General features: G+C 50.0%; 1 protein-coding gene across 1 annotated transcript in view; it reads right to left on the bottom strand.

Annotated features, from left to right (window-relative positions):
* Positions 1-13,896: 13,896 nt before the first annotated feature.
* arap1 (ArfGAP with RhoGAP domain, ankyrin repeat and PH domain 1) overlaps positions 13,897-18,834 on the bottom strand; it is a 29,971-nt gene continuing 25,033 nt past the window's right edge. Inside the window, 8 exon segments of the mRNA XM_084674698.1 lie at positions 13,897-14,821; positions 14,922-14,957; positions 15,833-15,994; positions 16,552-16,613; positions 17,488-17,507; positions 17,866-17,907; positions 18,448-18,530; positions 18,654-18,799. Coding sequence (XP_084530824.1) covers positions 14,937-14,957; positions 15,833-15,994; positions 16,552-16,613; positions 17,488-17,507; positions 17,866-17,907; positions 18,448-18,530; positions 18,654-18,799 — 536 coding nt within the window. The 3' untranslated portion in view covers positions 13,897-14,821; positions 14,922-14,936.

The raw sequence follows: 18,834 nt of genomic DNA, 5'->3' as shown, positions 1-18,834 counted from the left end.
GAAGAGAGGAACTGTGAAAGACAGTACCAGGAGCACACACACGCACACGCACAAGCACCATACATACACGCATACCGCACCCAAATATGGAAGTAAACACACGCAAACAGGAAACACACACGCGCGCACAGTAATCCTGTGTTAAATGCACAGATTTAAGCCGCACAATCTTTCCAAGGCAAGGTAATTAGCCTTTTCGATAACTTGAATAAAGACGTGCACACACACACACACGCCCATGCACACCAACACCCACCCACACACAAACCCACGGGTCTGTCAATATATGGAGGTGAGAGTGTATTGGTGCATTTATGGGTGCAATGATTACAGTAAACTACCAATTAGCTTCACACTAGTGCTGCCACTAATCCCATCTCCCTTGCTGTCCCCTGGGTGTGTGGAAATGCGTGAGTGTGTGTGTGTGTGTGTGTGTGTGTGAGAGAGAGAGAGAGAGAAACACAAAGAGAGAGAAAAGGAGAGAGTGATTGTTCCCTGAGACACACACTCATAAGAGGGCTTTGGAAGGGCAGAGGTTGAAGATAAGTTAATAACAGCCTTCTACCAGCTCAGTGGTTGAATGCAGGTTGATGGGATAATGGAAAAGCCTTTTGGCCCCGGTCCTTTGTTTGTTTGCTGTTACAACCTACATTAGTATTCCTATAAACCGCTGGTATGACCTGGCAGACGCTCAGCATCTTTTATTATTCATAACTATTGAAGGAGAGAGGGAGAGACAGAGAGAGAGACAGAGAGAGAGAGAGAGAGAGAGAGAGAGAGAGAGGGAGTGAGAGAGGGTATATGTGTTTGTGTGTGTGTGTGTGTGTGTGTGTGTGTGTGTGTGTGTGTGTGTGTGTGTGTGTGTGTGTGTGTGTGTGTGTGTGTGTGTGAAATAGAGAGAAATACAGAAAGAGAGAATGTGAAAATGAGGGAGGGTACAGTATGTTTTTGTGGGAGGGGAGGGTGTGTGTGTGTGTGTGAAAGACAAGAAAGAATATAAGAGACACAGAGAGAGAGAGAGAGAGAGAGAGAGAGAGAGAGAGAGAGAGAGAGAGAGAGAGAGAGAGAGAGAGAGAGAGAGAGAGAGAGAGAGAGAGAGAGAGAGAGAGAGTGTGTATGAAGGGAGCAGATTGAGTTCAAAACACAGATTTACAAGCAACGTGTTCCTTACAGGGTGGGGGCTGTGGACATCACCTGGGGTAGGGCTGGGTTGCTGCAGGTAGGTGCTAAAACAAACAGGGCCGGTTCATCAGCAGCGTAATGTCTTTGGGCTGTAAACGTACCCAGACCTGGACCAGGTGACTGGACTAAAGCATCATTAAACTTCCTGACACGGTAGATTGAGTGTTCTATCTACAGGAGGATCCTGTTCTGTGTGTACTGGTGTAAAAGCATCAGTAGTCTACTGGGTCTACTGCTACATTACTGTAAATCTGGTGTACTACTGTATCTACTGCTCTGTAAAACCTAGTGCATATCTACTGTACTGTATTTCTGTGTACATTATGAATGGTATATACAATTCCATCTCAACAGCATCTAAGCTTGTGTATCTTCTGTGTGTACTTTGATTTGTCTATTTCGAGTGTTTCTACAGTCCTGCCTTCTACTGTCTTCACTGATGCTTGCTTCAGCTCCGTGTGACCTGAAGACAGAGTTCCTCAGGTCTCTCGGCCCACTGTGCAGTCCCTCCATCTCTCAGGTCCACCCCACCGGCCCACATCCCTCTCTTCTGGAGAAGGATACTGTCACTTCATGAATAAATCACTGATCTCAAGGGTGTGTCTGTGTGCGTGCGCGTGTGTGGTGGGGGAGAGCAAGAAGAAGCGATGGGGATGTGCAAAGAGACAGTTTACAGAGTGACAGAGTTATGGGAGAGAGAGAGAGAGATCAGCGGGTCTCAGTAGTGATGTATAATGTATCAGTGTGAGCGACAAGCAGGAAGAAGCATATGGAGCACAGTGTTCTAGGATGCTCAGTGGGGGAGGGGGGTGACGCACTGTGTGAGTGAGTGTGTATGGGTGTGTGTGTGTATGGGTGGGGAACAGCGTTGGTTTGAGGGGCATTGGGTACTGTGCACAGTACACACATGCACAAAAATGCACAAACACATACAGACATGTGCACGTGCATACACACATACACATGTGCACACGTGCACGCACCCAGTTGGTTCATCTTTTGAGGAAAGGTCACAGGTGAAAGATAAAAGGCTGCACAGAGAGAATAATCAAGATTAGTAAGAGATGAAGCATGAGAGAGGGAGAGAGAAATAGACAGAGAAAGAGACAGAGAGAGCGAGAGAGAGAGAGAGAGAGAGAGAGAGAGAGAGAGAGAGAGAGAGACAGAGAGAGAGAGAGAGAGATAAATGAGTAAGACTGACAAGGCGTTTTCCACTATTGCTGATTAAGTTAAAGGTCACCAGGATGATTATCACACATACACACTCCATTTCTTCCTTTCTGCTCTTCCTCTCCCTTTTTTCTCTCTCTCTCACATAAACATGCACACACACATTGCCCCCCACCCCCCCACACACACACACATCGGAAGTGTCTGACTGATTAGCGCCCGGGTCATTATTCAAATCACCTCCTCACCCTTCCTCCTCTCTGTCATCACTCCTCCTTTACTGTCGGTCTCTTCTTCCTGTTCCCCACCCTTTTCCACTTCCTGGCTTTCAAACCCTTCTCATCCATCCTTCCGTCCCACCCAGAACCCAGGGGCATGACACAGTGTGTCCATGGGAGAGGAGGACAGAGACAGCGTGGACAAAAGTGAGATCGAGGGAGAGGACTTCTGGCTCTGTCTTTATAGCAATCTCTCTGTCCATCGCTTGATTTACTGTAAGTGAAGAAAACTGCAGACCATTACACTCTCATACACACACACACACACACGCAGACATAAATACTCCAGACATCCTGCACAAACACACTGGTGTGACCCCCGCTGAGAGAGAAATAGTTCTCTCGCTTGAACTGAGAGGGAAGTGAGGATGAAAAAGATGCACCCAAAGATGAGAGAGGAGAGAAAGAGAGAGATCAGAGCAGAGCAGGGTTAGTGCTGGGGAGAGGTCAGGCCAGCAGACTGATAAGGTCCCTTTGCCCCGGGGCAAACCAGACCAGGGTGGAGACACCAGGGATTAAGGTGTGGAAGGTTGTACCGAGGTTAGAAATCATGGACCCACACACAACCGCAACCACAACCACACACACACACACACACACACACACACACCAACCACGCACAGAAAGTAGGCTCAAACATGATCTTGTTTCGAACTTCTGACAAGAACAGTAACAACTGTAAGAACCAAAGTTGACAGCGTGTGTGTGTAAGTATGCTGGTGTCTGTGTGTCTCTGTCCGTACTGCATGCCTTGCTTATTGGTGTGGGTGACGTGGGTGTGTGTGCGTGTGTGCGTGTGTCCGACTTTGTGACCAGTCCTTTAGCACATGCCTATCACCCAAGGCTACACGTGTTCCTAGTGGAAATCAAACAAACACACTTTAAGGGTCAAGGACATATTGCTGTGAGGGTATGTTTGTATACGTGTGTGTGTGTATGTGTATGTGTGGGTACTCTATGTATGTGTGAATTTGCAGCGGCATTTTGCTGTGTGTGTCTCTGTGTGTTAAGACGTGTTGCTGTGTGCGTCTGTGTGCACGTGTTCATAGTGTTTGGAAGGATGTTCGTTCATCATGTTTCTAAGACATCACGGTGTCAAAATGTCCTGTTTTTGTGTTTGTGCGTTCAGAATACTAAAACAGCCTTTCAGCAAGGGAAGCAATACCGTCAGATGAGCGCAGCGTGACTGAAGTTCATCTCATTAATACTGTGGTCCCTTTGTGGAGCGCTTTCTCCACACAGACGCACGCGCGCGCGCACACACACACACATACGTAGTTGCTGGGCAACCCAGAGCATTCTTTTTTTGATCCTTCCTCTTCTTCATTTGTTCTTGTCCCCTTATTCCAGACCCCCACACTTCCCACTTTCCTGCTGGCGTCCACTCTCAGACTCTCCACACAGAGGTGAGCCATCGAAGGAAGGGGTCGACCACGGAGGGAGAAGGACGGACAGACGGGTTGGAAAACGGTGAGAGAGAAATGGATGGAAGGCAGAGGGTCCTCTGGTGAAGAGAGCGGAAGATGAAGAGGTGGAGAGAGGCAGAGCGCCGGGGTGGGGTGATGGAGAGAGAGTTCCATTATAGTGAAGTAGGGTTAGACAAGACCTCTCTCTCTCTCCTGCAGAGAGGACATCATGGGGGGGGGGGGGGCGCTCTCACACGTTCACCGACTTTCACACCCCAGTCGGTGCGTGCGTGTAAGAGCATGTGAATATGTGTGCGTGTGTGTGTGTGTGTGTGTGTTACTGTCACGCACAGCTGTTTTAAAATCGATTCCTCCTAGTACTAAAGCTGCATTAAATTACAAGTATCATATACTGTATATGTGTGAGTGGGGGGGTGGAATAGGAGGGGGGTGTTACTGTACTGTATGTGTGTCTGCCAGCTTCGCATTGAACTTTTTTATCCCACAATCCTACAACCGCAGAATACCAAATCATGTCCAAAGTACATAGCCTATTTATTGCCCCCTCTCTCTTCAAGCTAATCAATGAAGCCAATCGATGCTAGCCAACAGACAGCTGCACTCTGGACACATGTATCATACCTCATGTACCTCACAGTAGAACACCAGAGACACACACTCACACATGGATGCTTTAATAGGTAGAGAGACCAGTAGCGGTATCTCTCTGATGGTGCGCAGGTATGGACTAGCAACTGTGATGCATATGAGGTCTCTCTGATGGTATCTCTCTGAAGAGATGAGCAGCTGTATCTCTCTGATGGTATTAAGTGGCTGGCAACCTTTGGCAGCCTCTCCAGCAGCCTCCCCAGTGGGGTGTGTGGGACCGACGGTCGGTTCTATTATCCAGTAGCCACAGGGAGAGGCTGTGGAACACTCTTTTTTCCCAGTATTGAGTTTTTCTCTGTAAACACCTTGAGCTGTAAAGGGTAGAAAAGCCCTGTCATTGAATAACATGGCTTTGGGAAAAAAAGACAGTTATGAGTTCTCGTTCGAGACAACTATGTTTCAGCAAACAGTGGACACACTGTGCAATGTAACACCCCTCCACACACACACACACACACGTGCAAGGACACGCATGAACACACACAATGTGTTCATGCCTCCTTTAATTAAGGTACAGAAAGAGGCAGAGTCGTTCTTCATGGTTTTCAAACACACACTGACACACCCACACACACACACACATGCAGACACACACCTGTCCTTCCACAGACGTATGCCAGTGGCTGCCAGAAATGAAGCTCTCCCCCATGGGGCCTGTCTAGACAATTACAGCCAGACACAATTTGTCCGCAAACACACACTTACATAACCACACACACCAAACCACACATGCAGGCACACACACACACACACACACACACACTCACACGCACACACCAGCACATATACACCAACATGTAGCCACGCTCACACACACTGACATGTACAAGTACCCATACACCCACACACCACACACACCACACACACACACCACACACACACCACACACCCGCACACACAGACACATGCTGATACACACTTCAGTGAGAGTGTAGCTGATGAGAGAGGATAGATAGAGGGACACCCCATTGTTGTAAAGCCCTTACCACCCGCTGTGTGGGTGTGTGCTTACGTGCATGCTCAATTATGTGTGTGTGTGTGTGTGTGTGTGTGTTTTGTAAAGGCACAATGTGTGTGTGTATGTGTGTGTGTGTGTTTTGTAAAGGCAGAATGTGTGTGTGTGTGTGTGTTTTGTAAAGGCAGAGTGTGTGTGTGTGTATGTGTGTGTGTGTTTTGTAAAGGCAGAATGTGTGTGTGCCCCCGGTGACACTTCAGACCAAGTGGAACATGTGAGGGTGAGTGTGGGTGGGAGATAGCCTTGGTTCATTATGTAAGTCTAACCACCGCAAACACACACACATACACACTCCCTATATATACACGTATATACAGTATAAAGACAGAGTATTTACATTCATTTCTTTCTCCCAGAATTACTGTGGAGAGCGAGAGAGAAAGAGAGAGAGAGAGACAGAGAGAGAGAGAGAGAGAGAGACAGAGAGAGAGAGAGAGAGAGAAAGAGAGAGAGAGAGAGAGAGAGAGAGAGAGAGAGAGAGAGAGAGAGAGAGAGAGAGAGAGAGAGAGAGAGAGAGAGTGAGAGTGAGAGAGAGAGAGAGAGAGAAAGAGAGAGAGAGAGAGAGAGAGAGAGAGAGAGAGAGAGAGAGAGAGAGAGAGAGAGAGAGAGTAACAGTGTGTGTGTGCAGACCTGACCTCACAAAGCCCTATAGGGTTGTGTTAGCAGAAGTCCCTTCGTATTGATGAGAGGTGATCACACTCTGCAGCCTCAGCATTCTGGACAACACACACACACACACTCAGAGTCAAGTTACACTCCCTTTCTCTGCGTGAGAGAGAAAGAGTGATGGCGAAGAGAAAGGTGCGTGTACAGATGCACATAAGTCTGGGTCTGACATGTTCATTGAAATGACATGTTTTGGCTTGGCAATACACATCTTATATCCCCATCACGCCTACCGAAAGAATCAAAAAACCCTCTATCTCTCTATTTATTTCTACTATTTATACTTATCTATATCTCCTTTATCTTCATGTTGCCCAGAAGTCCTGATTTCACACTGTGTACCAGGCCAAAGCAACCCCTTAAAGCAACTTTATGATGGTATCTCTCTCTCTTTCTCTCTTTCTCTCTCTCTCACACACACCAAAACATCAAAATCCATGGGTCAAATCACATGCCTGTAAATATATTTACTGTAGCCTACATATACCTACAATTCCACTCTCATCCTATGGGATATAGAAGCTCTTGCTGTACCAACATATATTCTACTGAGGTAGACTCCTACAATTCCACGCTGTATGCCACAGGAGAAGCCTTCTCTACCAGCACAGCATCCTATCACAGTGGCAACCTATCGGTCTAGACTGTTTTAGAAACATACAGAAGACTCAGAACATAAACTGCTTCGAAATTGTTCGTTACATGTACAGACACGCGCGCTCTAACGCACAGAGACATGATAGGGTACTTACATCTCTGAGGCAGGTGGCTGGCTACGGCAGAGGAGCGCGTGTCCGCACGCTTGCCCCATCGCGCATCCTGCCTCACACCTCCCGGTAAGCCGAACAGCTGCTGCGAGCCGCTACGGAGTACTGTGCGAGATGGTTGCGTGTCCGGCACGCTGATTGGGAGAGAATGTTGTGTTTCTGTTGGCCAGGGAAGAGAAGGGAGGATAGATAGATGGGTGTGCTGCTCGTCTCTCTCCCTTCCTCCCTCTCTCTCTCTCCGTCTTGTCTCCTGCTCTGACAGAGCGCGGGGATTGGTCGGGATTCTGTTACTGATACTACAGCAGCACTGTGACCGAGCACGGGTACAGACAAACTGGAGTTGAGCGCTCACGGCAAGGAAGGCTGCATGCGCTCATGCTGTCGATAAATGTGCCCAAACAGAGTAGTCAAATCCGGTCATCTTGTATTTTCCATGTACTAATGTCGTAGCCCAAGCATAGGCCTGTAGCCTGCCTACTGGAAGTGTACTTTTGGACATTGTAGAGTTTTCCCCCTCATTTTGTATTTAAAACGTAAAGAGGCTCATACTGTTATTGTTTGACATAGGATACTGTACCAATGGCTCATCAACAGTTCATCAAAAAACGATAGAAATGATAGCGGGTACATAATGGGCTGTGATCTACATGCTTTCGATGAGGCCTGTGTGATTTTGAAAGTGTGTGTGTGTGTTTTCCACATCCCTGCAGGGTCTATACAGGGCATCTCAGGACTCCCAGTTGGAGCTGTCAATCACAATCAGCTCTCCTGCTCTCTCTCTCTCTCTCTCTCTCTCTCTCTCTCTCTCTCTCTCTCTCTCTCTCTCTCTCTCTCTCTCTCTCTCTCTCTCTCTCTCTCTCTCTCTCTCTCTCTCTCTCTCTCTCTCTCTCTCTCTCTGCTATTTTTCTCCAGCTCTCTCTCTCTCCCTCATTCTCCCTGTCTCTTTCTCCCTCTATCTCCCTGTCGATCTTTCTCCCTCTATCTCCCTGTCTCTCTTTCTCCCTCTATCTCCCTGTCTCCCTCTCTCTCTTGCTCTTCTTTCTCATCATCCAGCAGAGACATGGAGGAAGGTGTGAATTCACCCATCACTGTTCTCCTCATTCCTGTTTGAAAGAATCAAATAACAACAGTGTGTGTGTGAGTCATTGAATATGGTAGAGCCTAGGTGCTCAGCTGGATCCCACAAAGGCCCTATTGTCCAGAGGAACTCAGGTGCTGCAGGCTTCCACTCACAGACTAACACTATTAACGGACCTTCATCTCTCTGTCACCCTCTGTCTTTTTTACTCTCTCCTTTTTGTTGTTTCTCTCATCATCTCTCGCTCCTTGTCTGTTTCTCTGTCTCTCTCTCTCTCTCTCTCTCTCTCTCTCTCCCCCTCTTCTTGTCTCCCTCCCTCTTGATGTGTGTTGTTGATCCGGCAGACGGGCAGGCTTCCTAGAGGTAGGCTTCCCTCTGTCTGAACTCAGCTTGAGCGCAGCACTCACATGCGTCACTGGGAGGATTAGTTGACAAACACTCGCGTTTGAAAATGTTTGTTTGAATTACGTAAAAGAAATCCTTCTCACATCCGGCAGATCCAGGAACGAACCGTTCTGTTGCTGCAAGTTCTAACAGCCATTTTCCATGCCTCTCTCAACTGCACCCAAATTCTCACCCAAAACCCTACCTGTAACCCTGTAGTTACCATTAGTTTTTCTCAGTCGCTTTGGTACTTTTTCTCGGATCCCGATTGAAATTCTCAATGCTGCTTGTTCAACCTCCACATCGTCTAGTCACACCATCTTCAACTTCCTGACGGGGAGGCCACAGGTGGTGAGAATCGGTGACCGCACCTCATCTGTACTGGTCACCAACACAGGCACCCCCCAGGACTGTGTGCTCAGCCCTCTCCTGTTCTCCTTGCACACTCACGACTGTGCGGCAACAAACAGGTCCAACCTCCTTGTTAGGTCTGCTGACGACACAACCATTGTGGGCCTCATCTCTGACAGTGACGAGTCAGCCTACAGAGAGGAGGTTGACACCCTGACATCATGGTGGCAGGTCAATAACCTCTCTCTCAACGTCAGCGAGACCAAGGAGATGATTGTGGACTATAGGAGGCAGCAGGAGGAGGAGCATGCACCCCTACTCATCAATGGATCTGAAGTGGAGAAGGTCAGCTGCTTCAGATTCCTCTGGGTGAACATCAACAACAACCTCACCTGCTCTGTTCCCACGGACAAGGTGGTCAAAGCGCCACGGAAACACCTCTTCTTCTTAAGGAGACTGAAGAAGTTTGGCATGGACTCAGTCATCCTCACTAACTTCTACAGATGCAGTATAGAAAGCATACTGACTGGTTGCATCACAGTGCGGTGTGGGAGCTGCACAGACAGGGACCGCAAGGCCCTACGCAGTGTGTTCTGTTCTGCTGAGTTCATCATCAGCAGGAAGCTCCCAGCCCTACAGGACACCTACCACACACGATGCCTCAGGAAAGCTGGCAGGATTCTAAAAGACTGTTACCACCCATCCTTCAGTCTTTTTACCCCGTTGCATTAAATGCAATTGTCTGCTCTTTCCTACATTATCAATTGCGTCAATGGACATCTAGACATTCGTTCATTGTACAAGTCCTAACATGCAAAATGGTTGAACCCACTGTTGTGACTGTAATTCTCTGCTTCATGTATAGTTCTGCCTGAGGGGTTGCCCTGTGTTTGTCTTTAGTCTTGTCTTCTTGTCTGTATCCCAGTAACATGGTCTATCAGCAAATGATACTACAAACAGTAAAAGCGTAAATGTCACCAATCTCTTGGAACCTATCTCCACCCACACGGTAATGTGTAGCTTTGTTCTGTTGAAATTGATATATGAAAAGTGTAGCCTTTGGACATTTTCAATCACTGTCATCCAAACCTTAACCATAGTTAACATCAGAAACCACTTCCGGAATACTGACAACATGGCAAAGCATTTTGACTATCTTGTTGGTGAACAATGTAATCGATTGTGAGTTGCTATTTGAACAAATAATTCAGAGAAATTCACTTACTGTTTTGCAAATGTAAAAGATGTTGCAAGAACTTTATCAAAGCTACTGAGAAAAACGTGAACTTGCAAGACCACAGCAACACACTGACTTTGGAAGTTTGCGTGAGCAAAAAAGACACAAGTGGCAGTAAATTGTATTTAGATTGATGTCCCAACTCACATGGTTCTGAAGCTCCAAACCGCAACAATGCAGTTTAAAGTTCATCATCATCAATGTAATTCTGAGGACGTGTGCGTGATACGTAGTTATGATCACGGTGCAAACCACAGTGCTGGGGTCTGTATTCTGTTCAGCAGCCCCGACATCACACAGGCTAAATCGGGAGTGGATGAAATGGAGCTCGTAGAACATCTTGCTCATCCCTATGCAGATCTCTGCATGTTGAACAGGAGGCTGAGGTTTCGCACACCGCACTGGCCTAGCATCTACTGTCATGGTGTCTAGCTGCTGTGTCCTACGGAGATCTTCGTACTCTCATGAATATAGAGCATTGTGTATCACCCCCTCCGTGTGTGTGTATGCGTGTGTGTGTTTGTATGTGTGTGTGTGTGTGTGCGTGTGTGTGTTTGTGTGTGTGTCAAGGGCCAGATGGCTGCCGACAGTGGGAGAAGCAGCATTAGAAGATCATATCAAACTGCTTTGCTTATCCACCACTAATACACTTCCTGTCCCGTCGGGGGGCTATACACACACACACACACACATTCACACACACACCACTTAACGTATACAGCCACACTCACACATGCCCACAGATGGGGCCATCTGACTGAAATAGCTTGCATTTTGCAGAGCTTAGCACCAGCTGAGAAGACACACACACACTACACTCTCCACTAATTATTCTGGAAAAATAGCTGGTAAGTGCGTGAGTAGAGAGAGAGATAGAGAGAGTGAGTGAGAAATAGAGAGAGTGAGAGAAATAGAGAGAGAAAGAGAGCGAGCAAGTGAGAGATAGACAGAGAGAAAAGCGGATTATGCTAAAGTCAACACTTTTTAATCAGAAATACGTCACAGAATTTTGATAACTGTCTCATGGAACCAGAGGCAGCAGAACAGCAGCTTGTGGGAGTGTGCACGTGTGTCTTTGTTGTGCGTGTGTGTGTGTGTGTGTCCCTCTGCCTGTGTACAACCCCAGTACATCCCCAGCCCTTATTAAAACCACATTGCTTTTAGTTTACACTGCATGACACTAAGATTACGGTGAGCTGCGTTGAGCTTCTCCCCTGTGCAACGAAATAGCTTATGTAACTCAAACTAGGCAGACACACGCACAAACAGTCTGCTCTACAGGCGAGAGGCCTGCGGCTACATCTACCCCCCCTCCAACACCCCCCCCCACACACACAAACCCCCCCTCCCTCCCCCCCTTACCTCTTCCCTACCACGCTACCTTCCCCCCTTCCCCCTCCCTCTCTCCTCTTTCTGTGGCGCGTCCTCGCCACAGCGGCTTCAAGCGTCGTCTCGGTCCTGGCCTCCCCTGCTCCTCACACAGGTGTGACCGACGTGCCGGCTCTGAGGGAAGGGGTGAGCGGGGGTCGACGTCGGCTGCGTTTCGTTCCGTGTCCGACAAGCAGAGGGCCGAGGAGGACCAAGCAGGCCCGACAGCACCCCTGCTACGTCGGCGATAGCGACGCCGCGCGCGCCAAAACATGTCCTCCCCAACCTGCCCGCGTGTGTGTGCGTTCATCACGTCGATCTGTGCCTAATGTAGCTGTACAGAGACGAGGAGTCACATTACATACTCTGTCATCTCCTCTTGCACACAGAACCCCACAAAACCTCACCCCCTCAACCGCCCCCCCCCCCACACACACACACACCTCCCCCAACACGCCCACACGCCAGTCACGACCTCCCCACCTCATACACCCCCCCCCCCCCCCCACACACACACACACACAACCCCTCACCAGCTCGTGGCACTCTACTCTACAGCTTCCTTAGCATGACTAATCTCTTATTAGCCATCTCCTCCTCTCCCTCCCTCCCTCCCTTCCCTCTCCTCCCTCAAACGGTGTCCTCTGGTCTCCTTTGGTCTGGCTAGCAAGGCACGGACAAGCGAGGCATGGACCTTGATTTTAAATGATAGAGAGAGAGAGATGAGAGAGAAAGATGAGAGAGAGAGATGAGAGACCGAAAGAGAGAGCGCGAAGGGACAGAAATAGCCTCCCCTCTAACCCCTAAAAGTGAGAATCCGTTCCTCCGGCTCTCCTTCAGCGCCTGCTGTACAGGACCGTTACGCAAGCGCCAAATTGATTCTGCTGCAAGGAGAGAGACGCGGTTACCATGGGGACAGCTCGCAAAGACCATTTCTGACCAGCAGTAATTGGTGATTACCTCAGACGGTGGTGGCTGAGGGGCGGGGGGGTCTTTGAAGAGTTGGAGTCAGCCAGATACGACTTGGTCTGAGGTAAATAAGTGTTGTGTGTGTGTGTGGTCAGTGGATGGAGATTGACTGGAAGTGTTAATACATGCAGGAAGGTGAAAATGAACGCAAATGAAAACCTTGATTGCCCCGAGGGGAATTTGTTCTGCACCAAGAGCTTGAAAACAGACACAATCAACACTGCACAGGACAGTACAGTGGACATGTGACGGTCGTGACATGAGAATGTCAGGGTTTACACGTTGAAATCACGTCAACCCCATCCTCTCCCTTCAATCGGAATCTGTCTCCTCTTCTGGGCCTCTTCCTCTCCTCCTCCTCCGTCCATCTCTACTTCCTTTTCATCTCGCTCTCTCCCCCCTCCCCCCATCACTTACTCTGGTCATCCTGCCATCTCGCCCTCTCCCCCCTCCCCTCATCACTTACTCTGGTCATCCTGCCATCTTGCCCTCTCCCCCCCTCCCCCCATCACTTACTCTGGTCATCCTGCCATCTCGCCCTCTCCCCCCTCCCCCCATCACTTACTCTGGTCATCCTGCCATCTTGCCCTCTCTGACGGCCTCCTTCTGGATGAGCTGACTTTGCAGGCCTCAGCCTCATAACGTCTGGCCCACATGTGGCCATTTCCAACATTCTCTCTCCCTCTCCTCTCTCTCTCTAAGGTTTCCTCTGGTGTCTTCTTCTTACACAACATCCCCATGACCTATTCATTCAAGTCAACACCCCTGGCTGTGCGTGTGTCTAAGTGTGTGTGTGTGTGTGTGTGTGTGTCTCCCCTGCCAGGTCTCCTGTGGGTGTCCTGAGGTGTAGGACGACCCTGTTGTGTCGACTCAACTCAGGACCACGAGATCAGAGCTGGTGGAACACCATGACTCATACACACCCAGGCACACACACACCTCTCCATCCTGCAATCTCGAGGGTCACTGTACATTTTAGACACATACACCAGACAAACATAGACACATGAACACACGCACACACGCACAACACACGCATCCGACTGACATTTTCCTCGTAGCACACCTGACGGCCACCATTTCCAAGCCGAAGAGTGACAGTGTTATGAAAGCTCAAGGCATGGTAAAAGCCTGGATGAGCGTGTGTGTGTGTGTGTGAGTGCATCCAATCATTCGTGCAGGCCAGTCTCATCAGTGTGCTACTCTCCTGCAGGGGTCTGTAAAGTGTGTGTGCTGTTCTGTCAGCTCTCTCAGAGGAGAAGATGAAGAATGTCTTCCAAATGAGGAGCTACCGAGAGGCTAATTTGCTGCCAGAGGAGATTAACCTTTCAAAACACTCCACGGCACGCACTTCACTCTGACCGACACGTATTTGTTTATTAGACTTAAGTAAACACTGGAGAAATATACATCCAATCCAATCCAGACAAAGAGAAGAAATACACAGAGAGAAACACGTTTTCTTGCCGTGTCTTGGAACAAAGGAAGGTTTACACGCTCCTACTGGGAACATGGATGACTGCGTGTGTACGTGTACTGGAAAAGTGTGTGTATTTACAGGTTAGGCCTACGGCTAAATGTAACACTGGCCAAAGAGCCAAACTCCCTCTCCGGGAAAAATAAATATCTACGTGTTAAACTGAGGAAGGATCTTGGGAGTCCAGGGAGGATCTGTTGGAAGAGAGCTGGAGAATGACAGAGGGAAGCGGAGACATGAAGATGGGGATGCACGTGGAGAGCGACGGAGGGCTACGGCCTCCAGAACAAGAAGGGAGCTAGTGGGGAGACACAAGCAGGAGGACCTAGACAGAGAACAGAGAGCCAGATTGTCAGTCAATATTGAAACTAGAAAAGTCCATCGTCTTTGCAACTGTAACTCCATAAGCTGTCTGTGGGCGTGACGGGGTCCAGGTTCAGACAGTGCTGGAGCTGGGTGGACGGTCTCCCCCCCTGGTCCCACTGCTAGCCTGTGCTGGGCCTCCTCTCCTGGTCTCCGGAGAACTACAGTCTCTGACCCTTCTTCAGGTATCCCCGCAAATGCAGCGCAGCGGTGAGGTCACTTCCTGTCCGGCAGTTCTGGGGAGGGGAAAGGTGGGGTGTGCAGGACGTGGGGGCAGGTGGAACACAGGGGAAGGCCTGCAAAGGGGAGGGGGGGGCGGGGTCCAGTTTACTGGCGCAGGTGTGTGTGTCTTTGAATGCATGTGTGTGTTTGAATCATTCAGGTAGGGCTCTGGAATGTTGTTGCTGGAATGTTCAAGTGATTGTGTGGCTGGTCTGCCTCCTACGGAACACAAAACACACGTCAGTCAGTCAGTCAGACAGACACAGGCCACAGCAGCCAGGCCAACGCAGAGCTTCAAACACAACCCTGCAGTCCTCACCTGCATCTGGGTCCATCATCGCACATCTCTAAAAAGCTGAGGGAGGAAAGAGAGAGATTGAGGCACACAGATCCACACATGCGCACACACACACGGGCTGAGGAGCCAAGCCATGTGTGAGGGGGAGGGCTAACAGGCATGTCAAATACAATCCGTGTTCAGACTGCTTGCATTCATGAAAGCACGCTAGACAGACATCAGCATCAGCATTCACAGACAGTCTCTCTCTCTCTCGGTCTCTCTCTCTCTCTCACACACACACACACACACACACACAAACAAACAAACAGACATAATAACATTAGCACAGAATAATGCATATGCACCGCACGGAATCAAAACAGTAAATTTGAGGCGTGAATTTTTTTTTTAAAGAACACACACACGGAAACTCGATGCACATACCCACACACACACACACACACACACCCTGGGGCACCGGCTGACTATAGAAGCTATATTGGAACCTCAAGCTCACCAAAGCACAACCCAACAAATATACACACACACACACACAAACCCTCACTGCACCTTCCCAGGGTTATACAAAGGCCAGCTATAGATAGAGCGAGCCATGGAATATCTCATACCATTCCACCATATTGATTCTATGTAATCAATACTGTCCTGTTAAACTAGCCCAGCCGTGGAAGTAGACAGATATCTGCCAAGCCGTGTGTGTGTGTGTGTGTGTGCATGGCTGAAGCTGATTAGCCAATCAGAGTGAATCATGAGGTCAGAGGTTTCAAGCTGACCTAGGGGTTACCGGTCTGCCTCACATGGAGCGAGCAGAGTGGTAGTGGATCCCAGGGTCAACAAGGAGGCTTCCGATAGGCCTGGAGCCATTGATTGAGCTCTCTGATTGGCCGATAGCATTCGATTAAACCCAGTGATTGCAGAAATCAACTCACAGCAAGCGGGTCTTGGCTGAAAGCTGCTACGCTGTTCCGCATTTCATTTTCGCTGCCTCGCAACGGAATCAACGACACATTACCGTGACGCGTCATATTGTATGGCAACGCCCGGGACACACGCAGGTGCACCGCATCAGTAGGCCATACGTTACCCTCAAACTGAGAGAGAAACACGGAGAGAGAGGGAGAGAGAGAGAGAGAGAGAGAGAGAGAGATAGAGAGAGATAGAGAGAGGGAGAGAGAGAGAGAGAGAGAGAGAGAGAGAGAGAGAAATAGAGAGAGGGAGAGAGAGAGAGAGAAATAGGGAAAGAAAGAGATAAGGGAGGAAGCAAACACTTGTCATGATCAAACACGGTGATTCATTGCCAAGGGGCCGCACTCCGACCTTGAGCACGGCCACAATTAGCTTACATAACGACAAAGCATTACTGTTGTCATTGTTATTATCATTGCTATTATCTGTCCTCTATGAGACCAGTTAGTCACCATCTCTCCTCCTCTCTGGTGAGTCAGGGAGACCGGGGAGGAGAGACCAATCCTGTCCCCCCTGTGGTCTAGTGGGATGGGTGTGTGTGTGGAACAGAGTTGTGGGCGGGGGTGTAAGGGGGTGTGTGGGATCGTGAGGGGGTGTGTGTGTGAGGGTTTTTTTGGGGTGTGTGTGTGAGGGGGAGTGTGTGTGTGTGTGAGGTGGTGTGAGTGGGTGGGTGTGTCCATACCTGGATACTAAGGAAGCTGGCGTACCATTCCCTCATCTCTGACTGGGTGTCACAGCAGACAAGTACCTGGCAGAGACAGGCAGGAGGGAGGGAGGGAGAGAGGGAGGGGCGAGAGACCCAGGAAGACAGGGGAAAAGGGGGGATTAAAACCAGGAGAGGAAAAAAAAGCAGAGGGGAGAAAAATGACCAGAAATAGTCACGTAGTGTTCCAGCGGGGGTGCTGGGAAAGAGGCCCTGAGCATCAACAAGGGAGTGTAATTCCTCTGTCCAAACAAAGAGGGAACAGTGATTAAAGCAGCGAGTGTTTAACGCCTGAAAGCGAGTTATCTTCTGACTCACCCCAGCCACTGAGACGCTATGAGGAGAATGCCTTATGAGAACCATGAGCTTGTTTGCATCCAATTAAAGCCACAGAGACACAACAACCTTTGTTCATTTGTATCTTTGACAGTTTCTACAGGGTATTACGGAGCGCGTTGCGGCTCGTACAGGCATGAACACGCTGGTGCGCGGGCACACGCACACAGGGTCGATCCTCACAGGAAGCGGCATCATTACCATGGTTAACAGAGCTCATCAGGGCTCAGAGCCCCCTGGAGCAAAGGACACTGGGACATTCTAACAACCCCCCCGCCCACCCCCACTCCCTCCCACCCCTCCCCCCCCTCCTCACTAGGAGGCAGGGGGCCGGAACAGCCCAGCCCTAGGCACCTCTCTCCCTCCTCCGCTCCCCCGCTCACCTAACCCTCCTCCTCTCATCCTCCCCCAGTCAGCCATTCTCCCTGGCTTCTCCCACAGCTCCCGTTTTCCTTTCCGTGTCTTTCTACCATCCTGCCCCCCCTCCTCCCTCCTCCCCTCGCTCCACCCCCTTCTCCCTCCTCCCTCCCTCTCTCCACCCCCTCCCTCCCCGACACCCCCCCCCCTCCCTCCCCCCATCCCAGGTGCGTGTATCAGGGCTGATGCGGCGGTCACGCGTGACTGAAGGATGTTCTCCCGAGGACCGTGACATCCATGGTGCCCCAATTAGAACACTAAAGCCTGTTGTTGACAGTAACGTCTTCTTCTACATGTACCCCCCCCCCCCATCAGCTATAAACCCTCTACCACACCACAAGGCCATGCGTGCAGGTGAGTGTGTGTGGGGGTGTGTGCGCGCCCCCCTGGCAAGCCTTGACCTTTCCTATTCTCGTGTGTGTGTGTGTGTGTCTTTCTCTCACATACACAGAGAGCTGACCTGATTTAGCATAGCCTTGAGAGCTACTTCCAAGAAAACAGGCCCTCGCACACACACAAACGCACGGGCAAGCTTACCACTTCTCCAGTTTGTCCCCCTCATAGACGACTGTCAAACCCCAGCTGCAGCGAGGAGGCGGGGACATGGAAGGAAGAGAGAGATCGTTTTCATGACAGATTAAAACCGGCGGACATCAGCGGACAGTTTCTGGTGGGGTACATTGGCCGGGGGCCGGAATGGCTGGAAGGCCGAGGCGCAGGATCGGGGGCAGGATCTGAAACGCCTCGACGAGGCCCCCTGCGTCGAGCTGCTCTGACGCCGCCTCTCAGGCTGCCACGGGAGAGCCGGGGCTCTGCTGGGCCACAGCGCCCTCCTGTGGCTGAACAGACACGCGCACGCAGAGCTCCGGTTGAGACCGGCGGGGAAGGAGAAGAGGGAGACAGAGAGGGAGAGAGAGAGAGGGAGACAGAGAGGGAGGGGAGGGAGGGAGGGAGGAAAAGAAGGGAGTTATGGAGGAGAAGAGTGAGACAGAGAGGGAGGGAGAGAGGGAGGGAGGGAGGGAGGAAAAGAGGGAAGACGGAGAAGGGGAGATGGAGAGAAAGAGAGGGAAATGGAGGGGAGCGAGGCATCCCCAGAGCAGGGAGGAACAGACAGTCTCTCACCAGGTGGGTGGACGCAGTTTCTTCTTAATGCCAAGGTACACCTTCAGATTCTTCACATTCCAGTCCCTCTCTGGACGATTACTCTGAAAGAGGGCATGAGAGAGAGGGGCGACATAAGGGAAAGTCGGGGCAGGCAGAGCAAGTGGAAGAGAGGGAATGAGGGCAAATGAGCATGTTGAATGCCATGGTGTGTGTGTTTGTCTTACCCGTACTTCCTTGTACATCCTAAAGGAACCAGTAGTGAGGATGAAGTAGCGGTCATGGAAACTTCCAGAGCTTAGGCCCAATCCCAGAATGCTCCTCTCCTCCCGGAACTTTACCATTCCATGTTTGGACACATCCACTTTACTAGCTGTATTGGGGGGATGACACACTAAGTAAGTACAA

This window comes from Hypomesus nipponensis, chromosome 15 (genome assembly GCF_054491055.1).
Source record: "Hypomesus nipponensis isolate SF chromosome 15, ASM5449105v1, whole genome shotgun sequence".
Taxonomy (NCBI): Eukaryota; Metazoa; Chordata; class Actinopteri; order Osmeriformes; family Osmeridae; genus Hypomesus; species Hypomesus nipponensis.
The sequence above is the reverse complement of the archived record's forward strand: the minus strand, read 5'-3'. Positions and strand labels throughout refer to the sequence as shown.